At 43.2% G+C, this 19,443-nt stretch overlaps 1 protein-coding gene across 2 annotated transcripts; it reads right to left on the bottom strand.

Moving 5' to 3' along the window:
• Positions 1-1,180: 1,180 nt before the first annotated feature.
• On the bottom strand, positions 1,181-18,396 carry ZDHHC1 (zinc finger DHHC-type containing 1). 2 transcript variants are annotated; one of them, XM_069868252.1, is made up of 11 exons: positions 18,282-18,396; positions 16,422-16,640; positions 15,023-15,198; positions 14,283-14,384; positions 13,317-13,441; positions 12,820-12,978; positions 9,766-9,863; positions 4,529-4,611; positions 3,833-3,926; positions 3,185-3,293; positions 1,181-2,848 (listed from the first exon to the last, which is right to left on the bottom strand). In XM_069868252.1, the coding sequence occupies exons 2-11, from the start codon at positions 16,638-16,640 to the stop codon at positions 2,313-2,315; spliced, it is 1,701 nt and encodes a 566-aa protein (XP_069724353.1). In that variant the 5' UTR covers positions 18,282-18,396; the 3' UTR covers positions 1,181-2,312. The 2 variants fall into 2 exon arrangements, with proteins under 2 accessions (XP_069724353.1, XP_069724355.1); XM_069868254.1 differs by lacking the exon at positions 14,283-14,384.
• Between the last annotated feature and the right edge of the window lie 1,047 nt (positions 18,397-19,443).

Raw genomic sequence — 19,443 nt, 5'->3', positions numbered from 1 at the left:
GATGAGAGCTGCGGTGTGTGTGTGTGTGCGTGCTGGGTGTCACAGCGCACACAGAGTCGATGCACAGCACGGGGCAGAGAGGAGGGGGAAAAGAACCCCTCCATCCTCTGGCAGGAGCTTGCTTGCCCCTCTTTAATTTCAAGGCAGCCCTTCGAGATGCTCCCAGGATGTGTCAAAAGCAGAGCCCAGGAAAAGACTCACCAAAAATCATTCCCAAAGGAAGGTCCCCTTGACTTCAAAGAGAAAACTAAGAAACTTGAGTAGAGCCTGAAGATGAAAGCAAGCAGGGTGTACATCCCACGCCAAGGCTGAGAGGGTCGCAACAGGCACAGTTGCTGGCGAGTGACCAGGGACAATGATTTATGATTTTAGAGGACTCTGGAAAGCTGTCACCATCCTGCAAATACATTCTTAATAAAAAGCCACAGTGTCTTGTGGTGGAAATGGCCAGTCCAGGGCACTGCCTCCTGCTGATGGGAAAGTTCACACCCTGGCAATAAAACCTTTTCATTTTGTGATGGAGAAGGTGCTCAGGGATGCCAGACCTCAATATTTCTGCAGTGATTGTGAGCTGAAGGCATCAGGACTTTTGCTGTCACTTTACTCAGCTCTCTGAGGGCGTTGGGCTGTCACAGGGGGCTTAGCTGGTGGTCATTGTAATCCTCTGGTGTGATGGCCAGGACCACTCTGCCCCCATGCTGGTTTCTGCAATCGTGCCCTAGTGCAATTCCCTCTTTTTGGTTACCGCCACAGGTCTGCTATGAAGCTTCCTCACCCAGAGCAGCAGCCAGGCACCTCAGCTGGGTGGCAGAAACCCCCTCAGCACCTGAATCCACAGGTATCAGCGTTACGGTCCCATGATAGATGAGGAAACCTGGTGCTGCTCACTCCAAAGGGCGCGGCAGCCTTCCCACAGCACAGTGCACAGTCGGACTGGCCTCCTCCCTGTGGCGCTCACCCTGCTGCAGCACAGAAACCAGGCTGGAGTTACAAACCTCCTAGAGAAGGAGGTCCCCCCTAACAGCCAAAGGGCCCTGCAGAGGGGGAACTACTGTCACCCACACAGCTTAAAGTGCCAAGCCCAGCTGGGACATCAGAAGTGCAAGGAAAAGTGGACTAAACAGCCTAAGGGTGATCAACTTGGCAGATAAATGAATGATTGCAAAAAAGGAGGAAACTATTTAACAAAGGGCATAGAAAATTTTATTGTGGACAGAGCTACTCAAAAACTCTATACAATATTTTGGGGCTCGTTCTGTGTGGACAAAGGATAAGAAAACTCATAAGCTCTGCTCACGGGTACCTGCTGAAGAGAAATTAGCAATGCCTTCTGGGTGGAGGGACAGCTGGCCTTTGAAAACCCTGTGCCCAGCATCACTGCAGGGTGTAGGTTCCTTGAGTGACAGCAGAGATTAGAGGGACCCACTGGAAGGACTTTATTTAACCAGGATCCATCAATGAGCAGACGCACTGGTCTCTGCACACAAGCAGTACCACATCTGCTGGTGCACAAGGGTTGGTCCCACACACACCTGCTTTTCCAAAGGGTCATACTGCCAGGGGGTACAACTGCACCTCAGGCTGCTGGGAAGGTGGAGCAGGTCAAACTATGCTGCCTTGCCGAGTACATGCTGGTGGTGGACTTGGCTGGAGGGTGCACAGCGGAAAGCTGTATAGGGACGAGGCAATCCTGAGGTTACTCCCTGGCCACCTGCAGAAGCCCTTGCACATGACCCGAAGACTCACACAGTGTAGGCAGACGGGAAATTTAGTTTTCAGGGAACAGCAGAGATGCAGCCTTGCTCTTCCCTACTGCAGTACTAGTGTGCAGAGGGCCAAGAGGGCACAGCCCTTTCCTATGCAAAACACTCTTATTTCTCTCTAGCAAGATGCCTACCTTAGGTTTGCCATCTTTATTGCCTCTTGCCTTTGGCCATGTATGAGAAATGTTTCACTGCAACCTGATGGCAAAACATCCAGTGCAGGGATGGGGGTCAGCACTCCACAGAGCACTAACACTGAAGTCCTTAACCAGCAGCAGCCCTAGGCACATCCCCGTCAGGGAGACTGTTTCCTCTTGACAAGGAGAGTGGAACTGGGCTTAGGGGCACTCATGGTTTAGGAAGAGGTAGCAGCCAAAAACAATGATGCAGCAGTTCTGCTGGAAGATGGACAGCATCAGGTAAAGGGACACTGCTACCTCCAGGGAAAAAGGTGAGTCACTGCGGTCAAGATATTTGAACAGTTACATACAGATAGAAAGAGAACCTCTTGCCTTGTCCCCAAAGGCTATAGCTATGGCAAGTTGATCCCTAGGCCGCTGTGGTGTTTGTCCTTATGTCCTTAAAATATGGATCATCCCTGCCCACGTGCTGTTTGCTGATGCATTTTCTGTGATGAGGCTCGGATGTGCTCTCACAGGGCTGGGGCTGAGAGACATGAAGTTCTCCACTGCTTTTACTTACAAACACAGCAGGAATCTTAGAAAAAAGTTCCAGGTCTCGGTCCACACGTCTGTTTTGCTGGCAGCTTTTCCTTTTTACCTTGTGTCCAGGATACAGATTCTTCTTCCTTTTACCTCTGGGATTGTCTGTGGACAAGGGACAGTGTTGAGAGTTGCTTGAGTTATTCTTAGGAGGCCTGTGATGGGCTGTGCTCCCAAGGCGAGTCTGAGCCACAGGAATCTCATCCATGGACTCAGCAGACTCTGAGTGATAGTCAGCTGGGGGTCCTGCTGCCTGGATGAGGCCGATGCTGCTGTGGGGCACGGAAGCTCTTGGAGGAAAAGCCGGCACCAAGAGGCGAAGGCCGTGGGAAGGTGAGGTGGCAACAGCAGTGGCTGGGACCTCTACAGATGGAAAGAAAGGCAGAAGAAAGCTTATGGAGAGGGGGAGAGAGATTGCTCAGCCCCACAGAGACTTCAACAAGCCCAGGAACACTGATACAGCTGATCCACTAGTGTTAAAGAAAATCATGCATTTCTTTGCACAAAATCAGATATGAACACATACAGAATTCTACACCTAGGAGCACACCCGAGTCTGATCATTTTAGAGTATCTCCAAGCCCTCTGAAGCACTCGTTTTCACTTCCTGCCACTGCTTTCATGCCACACTTTCTCTCTTGTGTGCCAGCAATGAGAAACCCAGTACAGAAGCAGAGAGGTTGACTGGTGCACTCTGACCTGACTGAGGATCTGGGAAAGAGGGCCAAGATCTAGCATGTGGTTTAGATCCATTGTCCATTCCTGAGGGAAAAGCTGCATGCATCTTCTTTCTGCGTTTTTTCTGCTGCTGTGAAGGCAAGTGGCCGAAGAGAAGGAACAGAAAGGAATGAGACAGTTTTTTTCATTGCTACCTTTTTAATTCCTCCTATTTTTAATAATGAGCATTAGGTATGACCAAAGACCAAGGATATTTTATAGTTTAAGGCTGAGTTACTATAAAGCAACAATAGAGAACAGATATTTAATGAATACACCCATTATTGGCATGCAGACATCCCCTGTGTGGAGGTAACTTTAAGCTGGAGGATGTATGACACACTGGTGGACAAACGCATTTGGAAAGACAAACCAGAGGAGGGGGCCAAACGTCACATAGCACAGAACACCCCACAGGAGAGACAGCTTTTGTCCAAAATACAAGTATAGTTGAAAAGATATTTTTCTTATCATCTAGGTGACAAGACTTTGATTAATAAGCTTGGAGGAAAGGAGGGGACCATCACCATCTGCCACCCAAGCAAGAGCGGAGAGCATCTGAGTGTAAATGCATGAATATCAAGAGTGCAGAAAAGCTGACTTATGGTGTGGAGCAAGTCTCCTGCTTACCTGAGAAGCGACCTCAAAGTAAAGAGACAGGACGTCACGGGAGGTGCTCTGCTTAGGATCAGCTTCATCATTGTGGACATAGAGCTTCGAAAAGCTAAAACACAGAGCAGATATACAAGATGATTCCCTCAAACGTGACTTAATTCTGATGCCCACCTTGCTTGCACGTACACATCAGCCTGACCAAAGCATTCCCTGTCCTGCACAACATTCCCAGCAAAACTGCAGGGTAAATTTTCCTGCAGAACTGTGCAAAATATGAAGGATTTCTTCTCTGTTCCCCAGGGACATGAGTTGAAAGGCAAGGATTAATTCAGAGACAACTATGCTGTTTTCCCACAAGTGCTCGCCTGTGTTACAAACTTCTCTGTTGTGATTCATCTCTCAACAACTTGAAATCATGTAACTATAATGAGCTCAATATAGGAATTACAGGATAAATCAGGCAGCTTTAAAGTAATTTTAATATAAACCAGCCTAAACAGAGTATTCTAGGAAAGATAATTTTCCAAGGGAGATAAGGCAAGTACTCCTGTTGGAATTTACCCTACTGAAACTCAAGGATTTCACCATGCCTTGGTCAAAACATTGGTGCTCCCTAACCTCCAAGTACTTCTGTCTTAGGGTCCACCAGTGACTTTGGTGACAATTTCCCATACACACTGCTAGGAGTCTTCCATCTACGACTTTACTCACACTTTTCCTGAAGTTACAGTTGAGAACTCTACTTGAATACCACGGTCTGCATAGCCAGAGCCACCTGAAAGAAAGTCTATGTTCTGCAAAAAAAAAAAAAAAAAAAAAAAAGAATATTGTCAGACCAATACAGGCACAGAGCAGGGAAGAGGGATTTTCACTACAAGCATGTCTTCTTCCTCCTTCCTCAGCCACATCCCAGAGATTTTATGTCCTTATAGCTAACACAGCTGAAACTCAATAGGAGTTTGCTGCTTAAGAAGACAGAAAAACAAGACTAAGACTATTAGGAGTCCCTCATTTATTCATTTAGCCAGCTAGTATCTTATGTGATTCAAAATCAAATCAAAGCAAACTTAGGGAGAATAGCTTAATCATTTCCTGGGAACACATTCAAAATATCACCTAAAGCCCCCACTAGTTACATAGCTCAAACATAGGAGCTAAGCAGTGAATGCAGACAAAAGTCCTTTAAACTCAAAACAAAGGTGAGGAAAATGAAAGCATGCAACAGATAGGAAAATCAAAGTATTTTCTGTTTCTTGTGTGAATCCTGTATGACTAATAACAGTGCTGCTTTTGAAAAAGAATGTAATATATTACTCATTTGGCTCTGGTATAAATTAATTCAAAGTAACACCATCCTGACTTTAAACTTATCTTTAAACTTTCATAAACATATAAGAAGATTCAACAAATCAGCCTCCTAAATCCAAGTGTCTGCATTTCAGAAAAGGGCTCCCAAGTTCTCCCTCAAAAGGACACAGTTAAGATGGTCAGAGTACCAGTAACGCAGGGTATGAAGCCCTATTGTCAAAAAAGATAAACCATGCCCAGGAGGACTTTGACATTACTTTTCAGCTGCTCTTAAACTTGAATAATTTAGCAAGACAACTTCCTCTTAAACATTTTAGTGTGCAGTCACTATAAAGACACACATACCTTTTAGGGCAACTTTTAGGTGGTAAAGACAGAGGTATTCTAAATGTGATAGGTATTAGCTTCCAAAAAAGCTTAAACAAGCTCACGAGGACCTATTTGTCTGAATAGCTTGATCAGCAGACTTGAGAAAATGAAGTAAAAGTTGGATGTCCCACAAATGGGTTCCTGAGAGATGCGGGGCCACTGCACCTCAACAAATTCATAAACAATGGACAAAAGAGCAGAACAGTGAGATGTGGTCTGCTTTATTTAAGGCAGTAGAAAAAAAAGCCAAACACAAAGAGCTACAGAATTGAACTACAGGGTGATAAAATGGCACACAAAAATCCATCTTGCTAGATGTAAAGTGATGCAGGTGGGAAAAGTAGCCTGAACTTTACATACAAAGCAATGGTCTGAGAACTAGCAAAGAATTAATGGAGCTGCACATTCAGTGGCAGCCAAGAAATCATTTCAGCTGATAGGAATGAAAAAGGAAGGCATAAAAAAAGAAAACAGAAAATAGTTTCAAGCCTCATGCACCCGAGACCAGACACAATCTCATGTCACTGTAACTGTATGGGCAGTAATTTTTTTTCAGAGGAAAGCAAACCATCCTTGCAGGACTGCACACAGTAACTGAAAATCATAGAATCATAGAATCATAGAATCATAGAATAACCAGGTTGGAAGAGACCCACTGGATCATCGAGTCCAACCATTCCTATCAAAGGAACAACAGGGAACTAATATGCCATCTGCATATGCCATGATCTCTTCCAATTTCCTATCAGTGCTCCACATCAGCATGCACTCTCCACAAAGCTCTACAGAGCTGTCCGGCTCCTCTCCCAGGCAGACAGGTGATGAGGATGAGTACAGTTACCGTCCTGCCTCCCTCTCAGCAAACCCAACAGCAGAACCACAGCTGCATGCTAGGACACTCTCAGTGCCGGGCACTAAGAAAGCTGGGCTGCAGAGGCAATGCAGTCATGCTTTGTTGCAGGGAACTAGACTGCCAAATGAATAACCAGCCTGTACCAGATGAACAGATTCCAAGCCAGTGTCCAGATGCTTGGTTTTGCAGTCAAAAAAATGCACTTGAATAAAACTGCAAAAATAAAAAAAAAAATTAATAAGAAAAATTGAAATGAAATTGAAAATGATCAAGACTCATTGTTCACAGCATACGAACAGGACTGCAGGACTGGCATTTCAAAGTAGATCAATAAGTGATATATCCTGAGAATATTACAAACCACTCTTTCCAAGCAGGAAACATAAGAGCTTTTTAAAATCCTTTTTTTTCATTTCAGCCTTCTATAAATTATGTACAAACAAAGTAGCCACAGAAAAGAAAGCAAACCCTTAGAGCTGGCTAGCAGAAACAAATGGAATAAGACTCAATCAGTAGAAAACACAATGTTCTCTCAGTGTGACAAAAAACTACAACCACAGTGCAGAGTCCCAGCCTCCCTCTGCTTCCACAGTCATTAGCAGGACAGCTAGAACCCCTCAACTGTGACAGCAACTCTACCCCTTCCAACTGGATTGTTAGGATTTGGCTTTTACTCTTGCTGAAAACAGACTGCTAAGTCAACAGACCACCCAAGTTCATTGCCCCCTTGCAAGTCCTGGCCATTCTCAGACCTCCTGTAGAGGCTGGATCCCAGCTGTGTCCACCTCAAGTTTCATGGTTGCAACTTCAGGAAGAATTCAGCTCCCTCGCCCGCTGCAGCTGCTCTTACCACTTCAGCAACAGCCAGTGCCCTGAAATGTTGCCTGAATGGAGAGGAGGCTGAACTGAAGAGGAAAAATGTTTTTTGTCCCAAGGAAAGTAGGTCTGTTGCGAGTGTTGAGGCCGAGAGTCAAGACTGCGTTCATCTCAACCAGACATCAGAAGAGAGAAGCAATATTGCAAACGTGAGGGAAGCTCTGTAAAATCCATGTTTATTTATTTATCTAAAATCAAACCTCACCAACCCAAATCAATGCCCAAACCAAGTTCAAAGCTTTAGGAATCACATCCCAGCTGGCCTCACAAGGAAAGCCAGCTCCCTGGTATGAAGTCAATTATACATTAAAACAACAGGTTTGGTTTAGTTTATATTTCTTTGGACTGTTATGCAACTGCCTACAGAAATAACCGTTACTTGCATATGCCGCTTTGGGTACAGTAATAGAGTAAAAGGTTGCATATGTCTAATTGTTTTGCATTTTTTGTGACATCTGAACCACTCAAGTGTGCAAAATTAGAGCTTTTTCTTTGTGCGTGTTCTGAGAGTGTTTTACAAGCACACGAGAAACCTTTAACCTGAACAAGAATCCTTTCACCTGGACATAGCTGAAGACTTAACCATAAACAAACATGGAAAACTGAAGCCAAAACCAACTCTCAAGCATGAATGAGGCTCAAAAACAAGGATTAAAGGGGAAATGTATTCTTCTTCTTACTCCCTAAAATGAACGAAGAGTTGAACAGTTAAGACAAAAGTGGGAAGATTACTTCTATTTTATGCTTGCAACATGTTGGAGCAATTACAAAGGATTTCTGTGTTCAAGTTAAAGAAGGCTGTAGTCAACAGAACTTACAAAAGACAAGTCACTTGGTGTACTCCTACTCCAATCTATTTGTTTGTGTTTATCTTTGGTTGCTATGTAAGAAACAAGGAAAATCTGGTGGGTTAACATTTTTCTTAACAATGTTACTGGGTATCATCCAGTCGTTCTTGTTCCCCAAGGTGCTAACTTCAGTCTGAAATACAGAACTCCTTTTCACCCTGCTTCTTCCAGGCTTGCTGCTTCAAATTAACCATATTCACACATATCTCTTCCAGGCACACTGCTTCAAACTAACACATTCACACATATCTAGATAAGCACCAGCACAGGCAGGACACCACCATTTACTGGCTACATCCCAAATGTGCACACACTCAGTGTCCACCCCTGTTCAAATAGATTTTCAGTAGAAATCAAAATTCAGTAATTAAGAAATGATTAGAGCTAATGCTTTATTATTGTTTTCATTTTCATGATAAGGAAAGCACTATGAGACGAAGTGCCAAATATTTTTGTTGTTATGGAAACCTCTGTTTAAACTGAAAGCTCAATTTCTTCAAGGCAGTAAAAATACATATATATGAAAAGCTGAGGTCTCCATATTATACGAAAGGGAATTAGCTCACTTTCCCCTTTGCTTTGATAGGGAAAAACTATGAAGGAATCTGGAGAGATCCCAGTATCTCTGGACTGAATATTTGGATGAAGCTTGGATTTAATGGATTTTTGTATAGTTACTTACTTCCATAAAACTAAAAGTTACATGTAATCTCAGAATAATCTAGACTAGGAGGAATATCTGGAAGTTTCTTGCCCAACTCCCTGTTAAAGCCAGTACAGAATTTGCCCAATCAAATTTTGAGTAACTCCAGGGATACAGATGCCTTGCAGCAAAACAAACTACACTGAACCTCTCAATTTGTAGCGGAATAAGATAAGCCACTGCAGAGTGTAATAACATTAAACAGCTTGTAGAAGTCTTTCTAAAGAGATGAGGATCAACAATACAGTAATCACAAGACCCTTATTATTATGTAGACTCAATCCAAAGAAAAGTAGATATCGTAGTAATTTCTGAACTCTAGAGGCGTCTTTTTTCTTTTCCAGATGTTTAAACTATTTGGTATTAATAGGTACTTGACGATTAGCCCCAGTTTCTCCAGCCTTAGAGCCTGTCTCACTTTTGGTCATGACCTGTGCTACCACCCACATAAGTCACTGAGACATGCACTGCCACCCAAACAGATAGGCCTGTTCTTTCCAGCAACAGAACCCTTCCCATTTTTCAGACACACTCCTTCATGCTGACACAGGCAGTTCTGTGACTGCTTGGTGAACCGAAGGGGAGAGAGCTGGGCCAGCTAAAGATGAGCTCAATGATTTTTTTTAATAAAGTTTATTCTTACTCAGATGACTTCCCCCACCCTGTTCACTGCATGACTGTAATGAACAGCTGCGCTGGCACAAAACAATAGATAGCGCAGGGCCCAAAACAAGTGGTGGAGGAAGAGAGTGGGAGGGATTGATTCCTTTGGAAGCAGTACTTGCTTATGCCTAAAGTGTTCATCGAATTACAGGCCTTACACTCTCTCACATCCTACTCAATTCCACCAAAGCACCTCTGAAGTTTACCTCTAGCAGATGTGTCTATAATTTAATGCTTGCAAAAATGAAGCAACCTTTACACTGTTGACAAGTGAGGCTGCATTTGAGAAACAGACTGAAAGCACGTTGAGTACCTGACTGGGTCTCACCTGAGAGGGACAAGACTCCTGTTGCTTGTCTACCTCTTTTGCCTCTTGCTGGCAACGCTGCTGCAGGATGTACTCGTACGTAGTCATTTTGTTTCGCACTAGGAAGAAAGAAAGAGAGCTGTCAGTGCAGGAAAGGCCACTCCCTGATTACACTTATGCAAACAGTCTGTATAACTATGGAATCAAATAGTAACTGTAAACATAAAAAGACTCTAAGGCAAAAGTACCTTTGCACTGTAAATCTTACTGTATCCTTTATTGTCATCACACTTTCTCATAGTCTCACCATTCTGCTAAAGCCTTATATACACAGTACAGCTTTCTATATAGCAGTCATTTGTTCAGTTCATTTCAGAACAAATCCATTATTCATAACCAAAAAGAATTAAGATCTGTACCATTCAGAAAGCTCAGTGGGTACCAGAAGGTATATGATGCTAACTGGAGAAAAGAAATGCAGCACTTTAGTGTGTCCCATAGAGAAGATTGAGACCCCTAACGTCCAAAACATTTAAATGCCCATCCTGTCTGGTGCCCAATAGATGTGTCCAGAGTTTACACATGCCTGAGTTTATGTGCGCTTCAGGGCTCCACACACAAACACATCTGCTTCTGCAAATTACCAAAAGCATGTGACATTTCTGAGCAGCCTGGTTTCTTCATGAGACCCACAGTGTTACAAGGATCCAAAACTCGGACATTCCTCCCATAGTGACCGTGTTATGGTAAGTATTTTTAGATGATAAAACTGCTAAAAGGATGTTGAAAGTTTTTAGTGCACAGCATGGCAGCCATTCTTGCTTTTTACAGAGCATAGTAGTAAAAGCAAATACCTAGGATGTGGGACATCCAGACTAAAATCTTTCCTCTGTTTGAAGACATTTGTATCAACAATTTCTTAACTTTCAAAACCATGCCCTAAACACAGGACTTTTTCACAGACAAGTGGAGGAGAGCAGAGGAGAAGATGTCCCTCCTGTCAAAGCAATGACCTTATGAAGAAATAAGAATTCAAGATCTATTTGTCCAGGAAGGCAGAGCATAAAAATGAATGCGAGTCTGCAGCCAAGTGATTAGAGAATGCACTTAACGGGGACAGTGCAGGGTGCTCCTAGGGCGGTACCGTATGTTTTATTGGAGAAACAGAATATGGCTTCATTTGCAAAGGACCATAAACCATTTTTTAATTCAGAGTTTGTTGGTTTCTGAATACTTAACAGTATAACTCAATATTTTTTAATACAGCTATTTTGTTTATAAGTATTGCATTTGTCTGGCTAGATAACCCTGCAGCACACACTGTGACACATATAATCATTGTCTGTGAAAAGCCCCATATCCTTTCCTGTATTCAGATGAGACTGTTAACAGTTACAGGTATCAAATGAGAGGAATTTAAACCACTTTGTCTATCTCCCTGAATCCCAGCTCTAAGGGAAATCCATACTTATATGTAACACACAACACAAGCTTCAATACGGTCACATCTCTCCTTTTAAACAAGGGCTTATACACACGACACTTCTGCACAGCTGGAACCAGTTTCAATAGGGTTGCAGATTTTAATATAATGAAACATTAACAAAAATCAACAGTAATTAAATGGTTTCCATGTAAGTCAAAGATTTAAAATTGGGCCAGAAAGAAGAGTTAATTTGGCTCAAAATTTATTCTGAAAGAGGAAAAAAAACAAAACACTGCAAGCCAACAGCAACAGGAAGAAAACAAAGCCGGAGTAGAACTGGTGTAACACATGCATGTTTCTGTTTGACAGAAGACAGCTTGTCTTTCTCCCAAGAAGGGAGCGCCCTCTTGTGGAAATTGTACACAATAAATTGTACACAGGATAAATTCTGCTTGGGACTCAACTGAATAATCCTTTCTTTTTCATCCAAAGGAAATCTTACTGGAGCAGCTCCAGCTTTGTTATGCTTTTAGTCTTTCTACAGAGCTATATCGACCTTTGAAATCTCCAGGCATCGCCATTAAACCAGAAAAGTCAACTTGCAATTCCATCAAGAAAGCAAAATTGCAGCGTGACCGTATTTGAGTTAAGCTCAAAGAGGCTGTAAAAGCAAAACGACAGTCAGTGACCTCACTGCCTGTAGCACTAATGCCAGCTCAGCACTGAAAACACTCACCCACCACGCTCTACATTTCAACAGCATAACCATTTTGCTTCTGTACCTGCACTGGTTTGTGCTGACCTAGTTTGTGTTGGCATCTGCAACGCTGTTAACTGACACCCTAAAGTTCCATCCAAGGACCCTCTGTAACTGCTGTCCTCATTACTCTTCCACCACATCCCTTCTTCCCTAGTTTTGGAATGACTGACTGCTGCAAGTGTAAGGTCTTTTCTCATCATGACTTATGTCAGGCAGCCAAACAGCATTAGCTTCATTTTAGATCATGGCTGAAAAGGGCTTTTGATGCCCATCTTAGATAAAAAAAAACTAAGTCTCCCTTCTTGACAGAGCAACAAGTAGGAGATCTAACGAGGAGCCTTTCTGAAAACCTCTTCCTCAGAATTCCACAATTCACTTAGTGCCAATACAGTATAACTTCCATAGAGAGACCCTCACCTGGACATCAGGCCTCTTATTTGAAATTTAGATCAATACTGTACATGATTCTCTTGAGTAACAGAGAAACGGGACACAAGAGAAGGACTGGGGAGCACAATGATGAAATTCACAAAAACCCATACATGGAGTCAATCTGAATCTGCAATCGCTAGCAGATTAACCCATTCATTCCACGTGGCCTCTCTACTACTCTCCCACACGCTTTCAGTTCCAGGATAACATAGTTTAGGCACGTGAATGCACAGGCTCAGTGTAAGCACAATATTGTACATGGACTGATAAGCCTACCTGGTGCTGGGGGAAAATCGGAAGTATGATGTTAAATCCATGTTTTCTACCTTTTCAGTGGCAATCTCTGACAATGTGTGTATATTTGTGACATGCATGAACACACAACAAACACAGAATGAGTGGAAGAACCTACGCAAAAATGAAGTGGGGCTGCAAATGACAGGAACATAATACCTACTGAGATAGATGTGAAAGGTCAACAGGTGGCCTAGCAGGATCACGGTGACCAGGCTCAGAAGAATAAAAACCCCAGCTGTGACCAAAAGGGCAGATGCCTGAGTCTCAACAGGAGCTGCAGGAAGAAACACAAACCAGCGGTCTGTGTTGTTCTTCAGAGCTGTAAAACAAGAAGAGTTGGAGATAAGTAGATTGTCCACGTATTAAATATCTTGAAGTAAACTTTACAGCTGGAAATATTGTTAACGCAAAAATAGCTGCAGACCCATTATGCACTGGAGGCCTAAGAAAGCTTGTGTCTGCAAGGCTTTTAGGAAGAGCAGTTAGCTCTGTAAGGAAAGACATTCTGTCCAGCTGAGCAGAGATACTCTTGCAGAAATATTAAATGGAAGGAGTAAGGAATAGAGTCCCTCCTCAGCAGAAGAGCCCACAAATCCAATCCCATATCAAGATGTGCTGGCTGATTTAAAGGAAGCTCAGTTGAAGTACTGCTAGTACCACCAAAGTGCCAGTCGGAGCGAAGCATCATGGGGTCAACGAAGAACTCCACAAAGACGTAGCAAGCAACGAGCAACAGAAGCCCAAGGCCCAGAATGGCAGACAGCACGCTATTCAAAAAGAACCTGCCAAGAAAGACATAAGTTTAAGTGGCTTCAATAACATCACACATACATTTCAAAATTCCAGCTTCTAATAAAGATGGAGACATAAACAGCTATCCCAAATTACTGGGATGCTTGTTTACACTTACAATAGATACTGGTTAACAGTCTTATTTCCGATTTGTTACCCTGAGGGACTAAACTGTGAGCCTTTAGAGCAACTGTGGTTACAAAACAGACAAGTGTATCTAGGACAGTAAAAGAGCTCCCTGCATAAATTCTGAAGGCAGTGTAACATAGCACCCAGCAGTAACAACTCTTTGCTTTCCATGTGGCTTTGGTGCAGGAAAGTAAACTGAGAAGCAGTAATCAGTGATGGCCTCCTCATTCTTTCTCTTAAACCTGGCACAGATTAAAGGTGCTTATATGCTGCTGTAACTCCTGCCAAGTCTCGTAGGGAAAGCATGCAATCTGGATGCTGGTTGTTTCAGAGATAGGAACAGCACAATCACAGTTGTATTCCCACTCCAGGTCTCAGAAGCATTAAGGACAATCAGTTAACACCCTATAAGCTTTTCCTAATACTAAATAATAAGATTATGCTTTCTGTTTCTACTTGTAAAGGTTCAGCTACGGAATTCTAACTGCAGAAGTTTTATTCCTGAATTTTCCAATGTCATAATCATGCCTGCATTTTCCATCTAGTTTTCTCATGACTGATTTTATTCAGCTGGGGTCTGAAAGAAAAGTGGTTCTGTGTGGCTGAGTACAGACTGGACTGAGATGCAGAAGAATCTCGGGAAGAGAAGGGGTGACATTATTGATGCGGTCTTGTGTTCCTGTCACAATGCCAGGCTTTTACCAGTAATTCCTCTTTCCCACACAGTTGTTGAGCCATTTGCAGTGGTGATCAAAGCCATACACACACTTGTTGCAAGTTCCACAGTGCTTTGACTTGGCACTCCTGCCAAAGAAAGGGTGGCGTTAGAGTGGCAGCACCAGCTCATTACTGTGATTTTCCGGTGAAACAATTACAGGGGATACAGCAGCAGAGATCCTGGTAATAGTGAGAAAGCCTTCTACATCAGGAACACCTAAACACGTTGGCCATATCAGCCATCATTGGACCACAAGCCCAAACACTGCAAAATTTGCCTTTTCAATGCACCTGCCTTTACTATGCTTTCTAATCTGGAGATCACCGATTCCTTAATTGAAATCCTTTAGCAATTCTACAAAGCTTCATCTTAATGTCTGTCCTCCAAGCATTTCCTGCTATTGTACTAGCACCTAGCCAGATACAAGCACACACGCACGCACTACATGTTGTTAGGTCAAACACCAACATCTAGACAACACGGAACACTACAGAGCTCTCCACACAAAAACGAATTAAATACATTAAATAAAACACAGAACCATGCACAGATCTGGCAGTGGGCACCTACCCAATTAACCTAACCCTGCTCCAGGATGAAGTTTAACTTCTGCTACAGAGCTTCAGGGGCTTGATTTCAATCTTACAGTCTAACATTAAAGACTAAAGGTGAAGTATAATGGTGAAGAAGACAGAGTAGTAGAAGGAAAAGAGAAGATACTTACACATCTACATCACAAATATGGCAATGATGGTTTTCAATGACATGTGCATGCTGATTACGATTGAAGGTGGCCAGAGGCCCTAGATAGTTTTTTTCTCGCACATTTGCATCCGCGGGGTCAATGGAGACTGAAGTAAGATGAACAACTAAATGGTAGATAAAACACACTCCTGGACACTGAAGTAAACCGTTAAGGATTGTATGAATGGTTCAATACATATATTTTTATCTTCTATACACAAAGCCCACACATGAGAAATATACGACTTAGAATTAGAAATCACTATATAACTGATCACAGCAGATTAATCTGAGCTTTTATGAACAGCGATGTTTGCACTCTAATAAATACCCTCTGGAAAAAGTCAACTAAATCTAGAAGAACAACCCTCACTATTACATACTGTTCCTCACAGCAACTTCCTTCCTAGCACAGGAGTTTTTAAAAATTACCTTTACGTACCGGAATCTGACCCCTCATGCAGATTTCTGGCACAGGTCCACGTTTATTAGTCCTTGCAGCCCCCTTGGTAAGGAACGGTCAGTTAAGGCCAGGCATTTGCGCCTTCACAAGACCAAACTTTCAAGAAAGAAAACAAAGGTCACATCAAGGACCTAGGACTGACCACCTTGCTTTCCTTTTCTTTAGTCAGAATCCCAAGGAAGAGGAGCACCCCTCTGTAGGCTCCTACACAAGTTACAGACAGATAGTATCCAGGATCTATCATTGTTTCTTGAAATACTACCTGTTTGAATTCTTACTTCCAAATGCAGTAGCAAGTCAGAGCAAATACACTTTAGCTGTGCTTTTGATCAGACACGCATAAAACTGCTGCTCAAGCCTGATCCACAGCAGACCTCCCCCTCTGAGGCTCAGACTACACCACCTCGTCTGCCACTTATAGATTTTCTACTGAGGACAGGAGAGGACCCTGGGAGAAGATCTGCTGTCAGCTATTGCAAGTAACCACACCATATAATCATAACCATATAGAGCTGCTTTCAAGACTCATTCAGCCAGCACAGGGAAGTGTGGCTGCCCATTATGGCAAGGATGCTTCAGGAGGGCCTTTTTTAGCAAGGCTTCCCTCAAACCCTGCAGCACACACATAGAAGAATAAAGCAAAGAAGAGACGCAGGTAGATGAGATGCAGATAGTAACTTTAACAGCGAGTTACAAAAGCGACAGGCAGAATGTTAGTGACTTTCCTAAAGTGGAAGGGCAGAGAGAATCTCAATATAATAGAGACAGGAGAAGATCAAGATTATGGTTATACTTCAGAAAAACATTCTGGCTCAGCTGCTTTCTCTTATGCTTTATATGCTACCTAACAATTATTTTAAAAAAGCCCCACTGATAGGTTATTACAGTCCACGTTCTCCTCTTGACCAAAGGATACGATATAGCCAGCGCACAGCCAGTGGTGAGGCAAGAGGGGAACCAGGATTCCAAAGCCAACCAGCGCAAAGAAGATGCATAGCAACCAAGCAGTAATTTGGAAATGGTGCAGAGGCCAGCTCCAGCCATTCCTTCGAGCGCGTTGGACCTGCACCTCAGGAAAAGTTTCTCCCAAGTTCTCTGGAGCTACCTTATTAGGAGGTTTATTGCAGATATTCATCTATAGGAAAAAAAAAAAAGGAAAGCAAAACACATGTGATACAAAAATATTGTGACCGATGGCCGGTCCTGGAGATTTGCCCCAAGGCGGACAGAAAGTTGGAAAGACTAAAATGACGGCACATCTGAGGAGAGACTTAAACTGAGCAAAAAGAGCAAAGCGTGCATTTTGGTGGCAGTCTGGAGATGAAATATGACACGCTGTGGTCTGGGGATGTGCTCACGTCAGAAAACTGTTATGGATGACAGCAGAACAAGTGCCTTCACCTGTCTCAGATATATTACGTTTTCTTTCCAGCTTCAAGAAGGCCAACGGCATCATGGCTTGTATCAGCAAGTGTGGCCAGCAGGTCCAGGGAGGTGATTCTCCCCCTGTACTCTGCACTGGTGAGGCTGCACCTCAAATACTGTGTTCAGTTTTATGGCCCTTCACTATAAGAAAGACATTGAGATCCAGGAACGAATCCAGAGAAAAGCGATGAAACTGGCAAATGGGCTAGAGAACAAGTTTTACGAGGAGCAGCTGAGAGAGCTGGTGTTGTTTAGCCTGGAGAAGGAGAGGCTGAGGGGAGACCTCATTGCTCTCTACAACTACCTGAAAGGAGGTGAGGTGCTTGGGGACGTGATTTAGTAGTGGACAGGTATGGTTGGAGTTTTATCACCTCTAAGGTCTTTTCCAACCTAATGATTCTATAATTCTGTGACTAAGAAAACAATAATGACCCTTACCTTCTTGTTGCCCAGAGTCATTAAGATTAATTGCTCAGGTATGGCCAAGTTTTAATGTCTCTGGATGGGATTAATTTTACCTCCCTGGATATGCAATTAGGTTTCAGGAATAAACTGTGCTTGGCATTTCATGGAGAGATGATGAAGACCCCTCTGTGTATACAAAGTTCTCTGAAATCACTGCTGACTGGAAGCACTCTGAAGGCAAACCATAGAATCATAGAATAGTTAGAGTTGGAAGGGACCTTAAAGACCATCTAGCTCCAACCCCCCTGCCCTGGGCAGGGACACCTCCCACCAGACCAGGCTGCCCAAGCCCCATCCAACCTGGCCTTGAACACCTCCAGGGATGGGGCAGCCACAGCTTCCCTGGGCAACCGGGCCAGGGCCTCACCACTCTCACAGTGAAGAAATTCCTCCTTATGTCTAGTCTAAATCTGCCCCTCTCCAGTTTATACCCGTTGCCCCTCATCCTATCATTATAAGCACCCCCCCAGCTTTCTTGTAGCCCCTTCAGGTACTGGAAGGTCGCTGGAAGGTCTCCCTGAAGCCTTCTCTTCTCCAGGCTGAACAAGCCCAACTCTCTCAGCCTGTCCTCGTAGCAGAGGTGCTCCAGGCCTCGGACCATACTTGTAGCCTCCTCTGGGCCCGGGTCTTCTCCAGCGCTGTATAAACTGTACCTGCCTTAATAGCTAAGTTAAACTATTACGAGTAAATCTCTTTGTTTCACCATAACGACTTATTCCCTCCAACCCTCACACCCTCCCCCCCACTTCTTGCTTTGAAGCCGAGGGACAAAACCCAGTTGCGCCTTTCGCACCAAAGCTGACAGAGACCCGGTCCAGCGCAGCGTGAGGCACTCCCCCGAAACCACGGAGGCGCCGAGCCCCACCCACGGCCTCCCTTTCCTCACCTTCTCCCCGCAGCAGCGGCCGCGAGCGGCCCCGGTCCCCGCTTCATCTCCAGGCCGTGAGCGGCGCCTCCAGCCCGGGCCCGCGCGGCTGCGCCCGTCGCCATGGCAACAACGGGGCTACGGAGCAGCGCGAGGGTCAAAACACCCCGAGCGCGTTACGGTCACGGCGGGGGGGGTGGGGGGAGAAACTTGGTTCCATCCTGGACTCGGGTTGGGGGGGGGCGGTCCTGGCTGCCTCCCCGGAGTTTCTGCCTCAGCACAGACCTTAATATACTACACTATATATATCATATGAATATATATAACATTATATGTGGCATATCCTATAATTTATGTTAATTGATATATAATCGATAAATTGTGTACTATTAATTATATATTAATACATAACACGTAATTAATACTATATAATATATTTATTATATGCGTTATATATTAATCAATATAATTATTATGTTGATTATATCATCAATAATGAATAATATATGATTATATGAATATGTATGATATTATATATAGAATCATAGAGTCATAGAATAACCAGGTTGGAAGAGACCCACCGGATCACCGAGTCCAACCAAATATGCCAAATCCTATGTATTATATGATATATACTATATTATATATTACCGATTATATAATATATATTGATTCATTGCAGGGGGGTGGAAGTACATGGCCTTTTAAAGTCCCTTCCAACCCAAACTATTCTATGATTCTATAGTATATATGACATGCTATATTAATATATCATTAATATATCATGTAATCTGTTAATTACAATTATATTACATATATACAATATATAATTATATATAATTTATAATGCATAATATATCTATTATATATTTTATATAGGATTTGCCATATATATTTTCTATATATGAGCTTCATATTATATATATTATATGAAGACTGGTTGATAGAATAGTTCTATATACTATACTGATATATTCAACTACCACAAGACTGGCCCCAGGGGCATCTGCATCAATAAACCAACCTGGTTATTCTGTGATTCTGTGTGATTCTGTAATAAACAAGCCCCAAGAATGCTGGAAAAATGCTGTTGCTTTGCAAAGTTTGGCTATGACTCGTGATCAGTAATGTGGGCCTTGGGGATTAGTCCAGTCATGCTGTACCTGAAGGTTTGAAAGGTCTA

The sequence above is a fragment of the Phaenicophaeus curvirostris genome, chromosome 14 (assembly GCF_032191515.1).
Source record: "Phaenicophaeus curvirostris isolate KB17595 chromosome 14, BPBGC_Pcur_1.0, whole genome shotgun sequence".
Taxonomy (NCBI): Eukaryota; Metazoa; Chordata; class Aves; order Cuculiformes; family Cuculidae; genus Phaenicophaeus; species Phaenicophaeus curvirostris.
Note: the sequence above shows the minus strand (reverse complement) of the source record. Positions and strands in the feature narration are given on the sequence as shown.

What these genes read in the sequence shown, in the direction of transcription:
- ZDHHC1 (XM_069868252.1), bottom strand. Translation starts at nt 16,640, where the DNA reads ATGAATATCTGCAATAAACCTCCTAATAAGGTAGCTCCAGAGAACTTG. An exon ending in CTCCGACTGGCACTTTGGTG is followed by an intron (nt 12,979 to 13,316) that starts GTACTAGCAGTA and finishes CTTGTTTTACAG; the next exon opens with CTCTGAAGAACAACACAGAC. An exon ending in ACTGTAACTTCAGGAAAAGT is followed by an intron (nt 3,927 to 4,528) that starts GTGAGTAAAGTC and finishes TCTGTGTTTTAG; the next exon opens with CTTTTCGAAGCTCTATGTCC.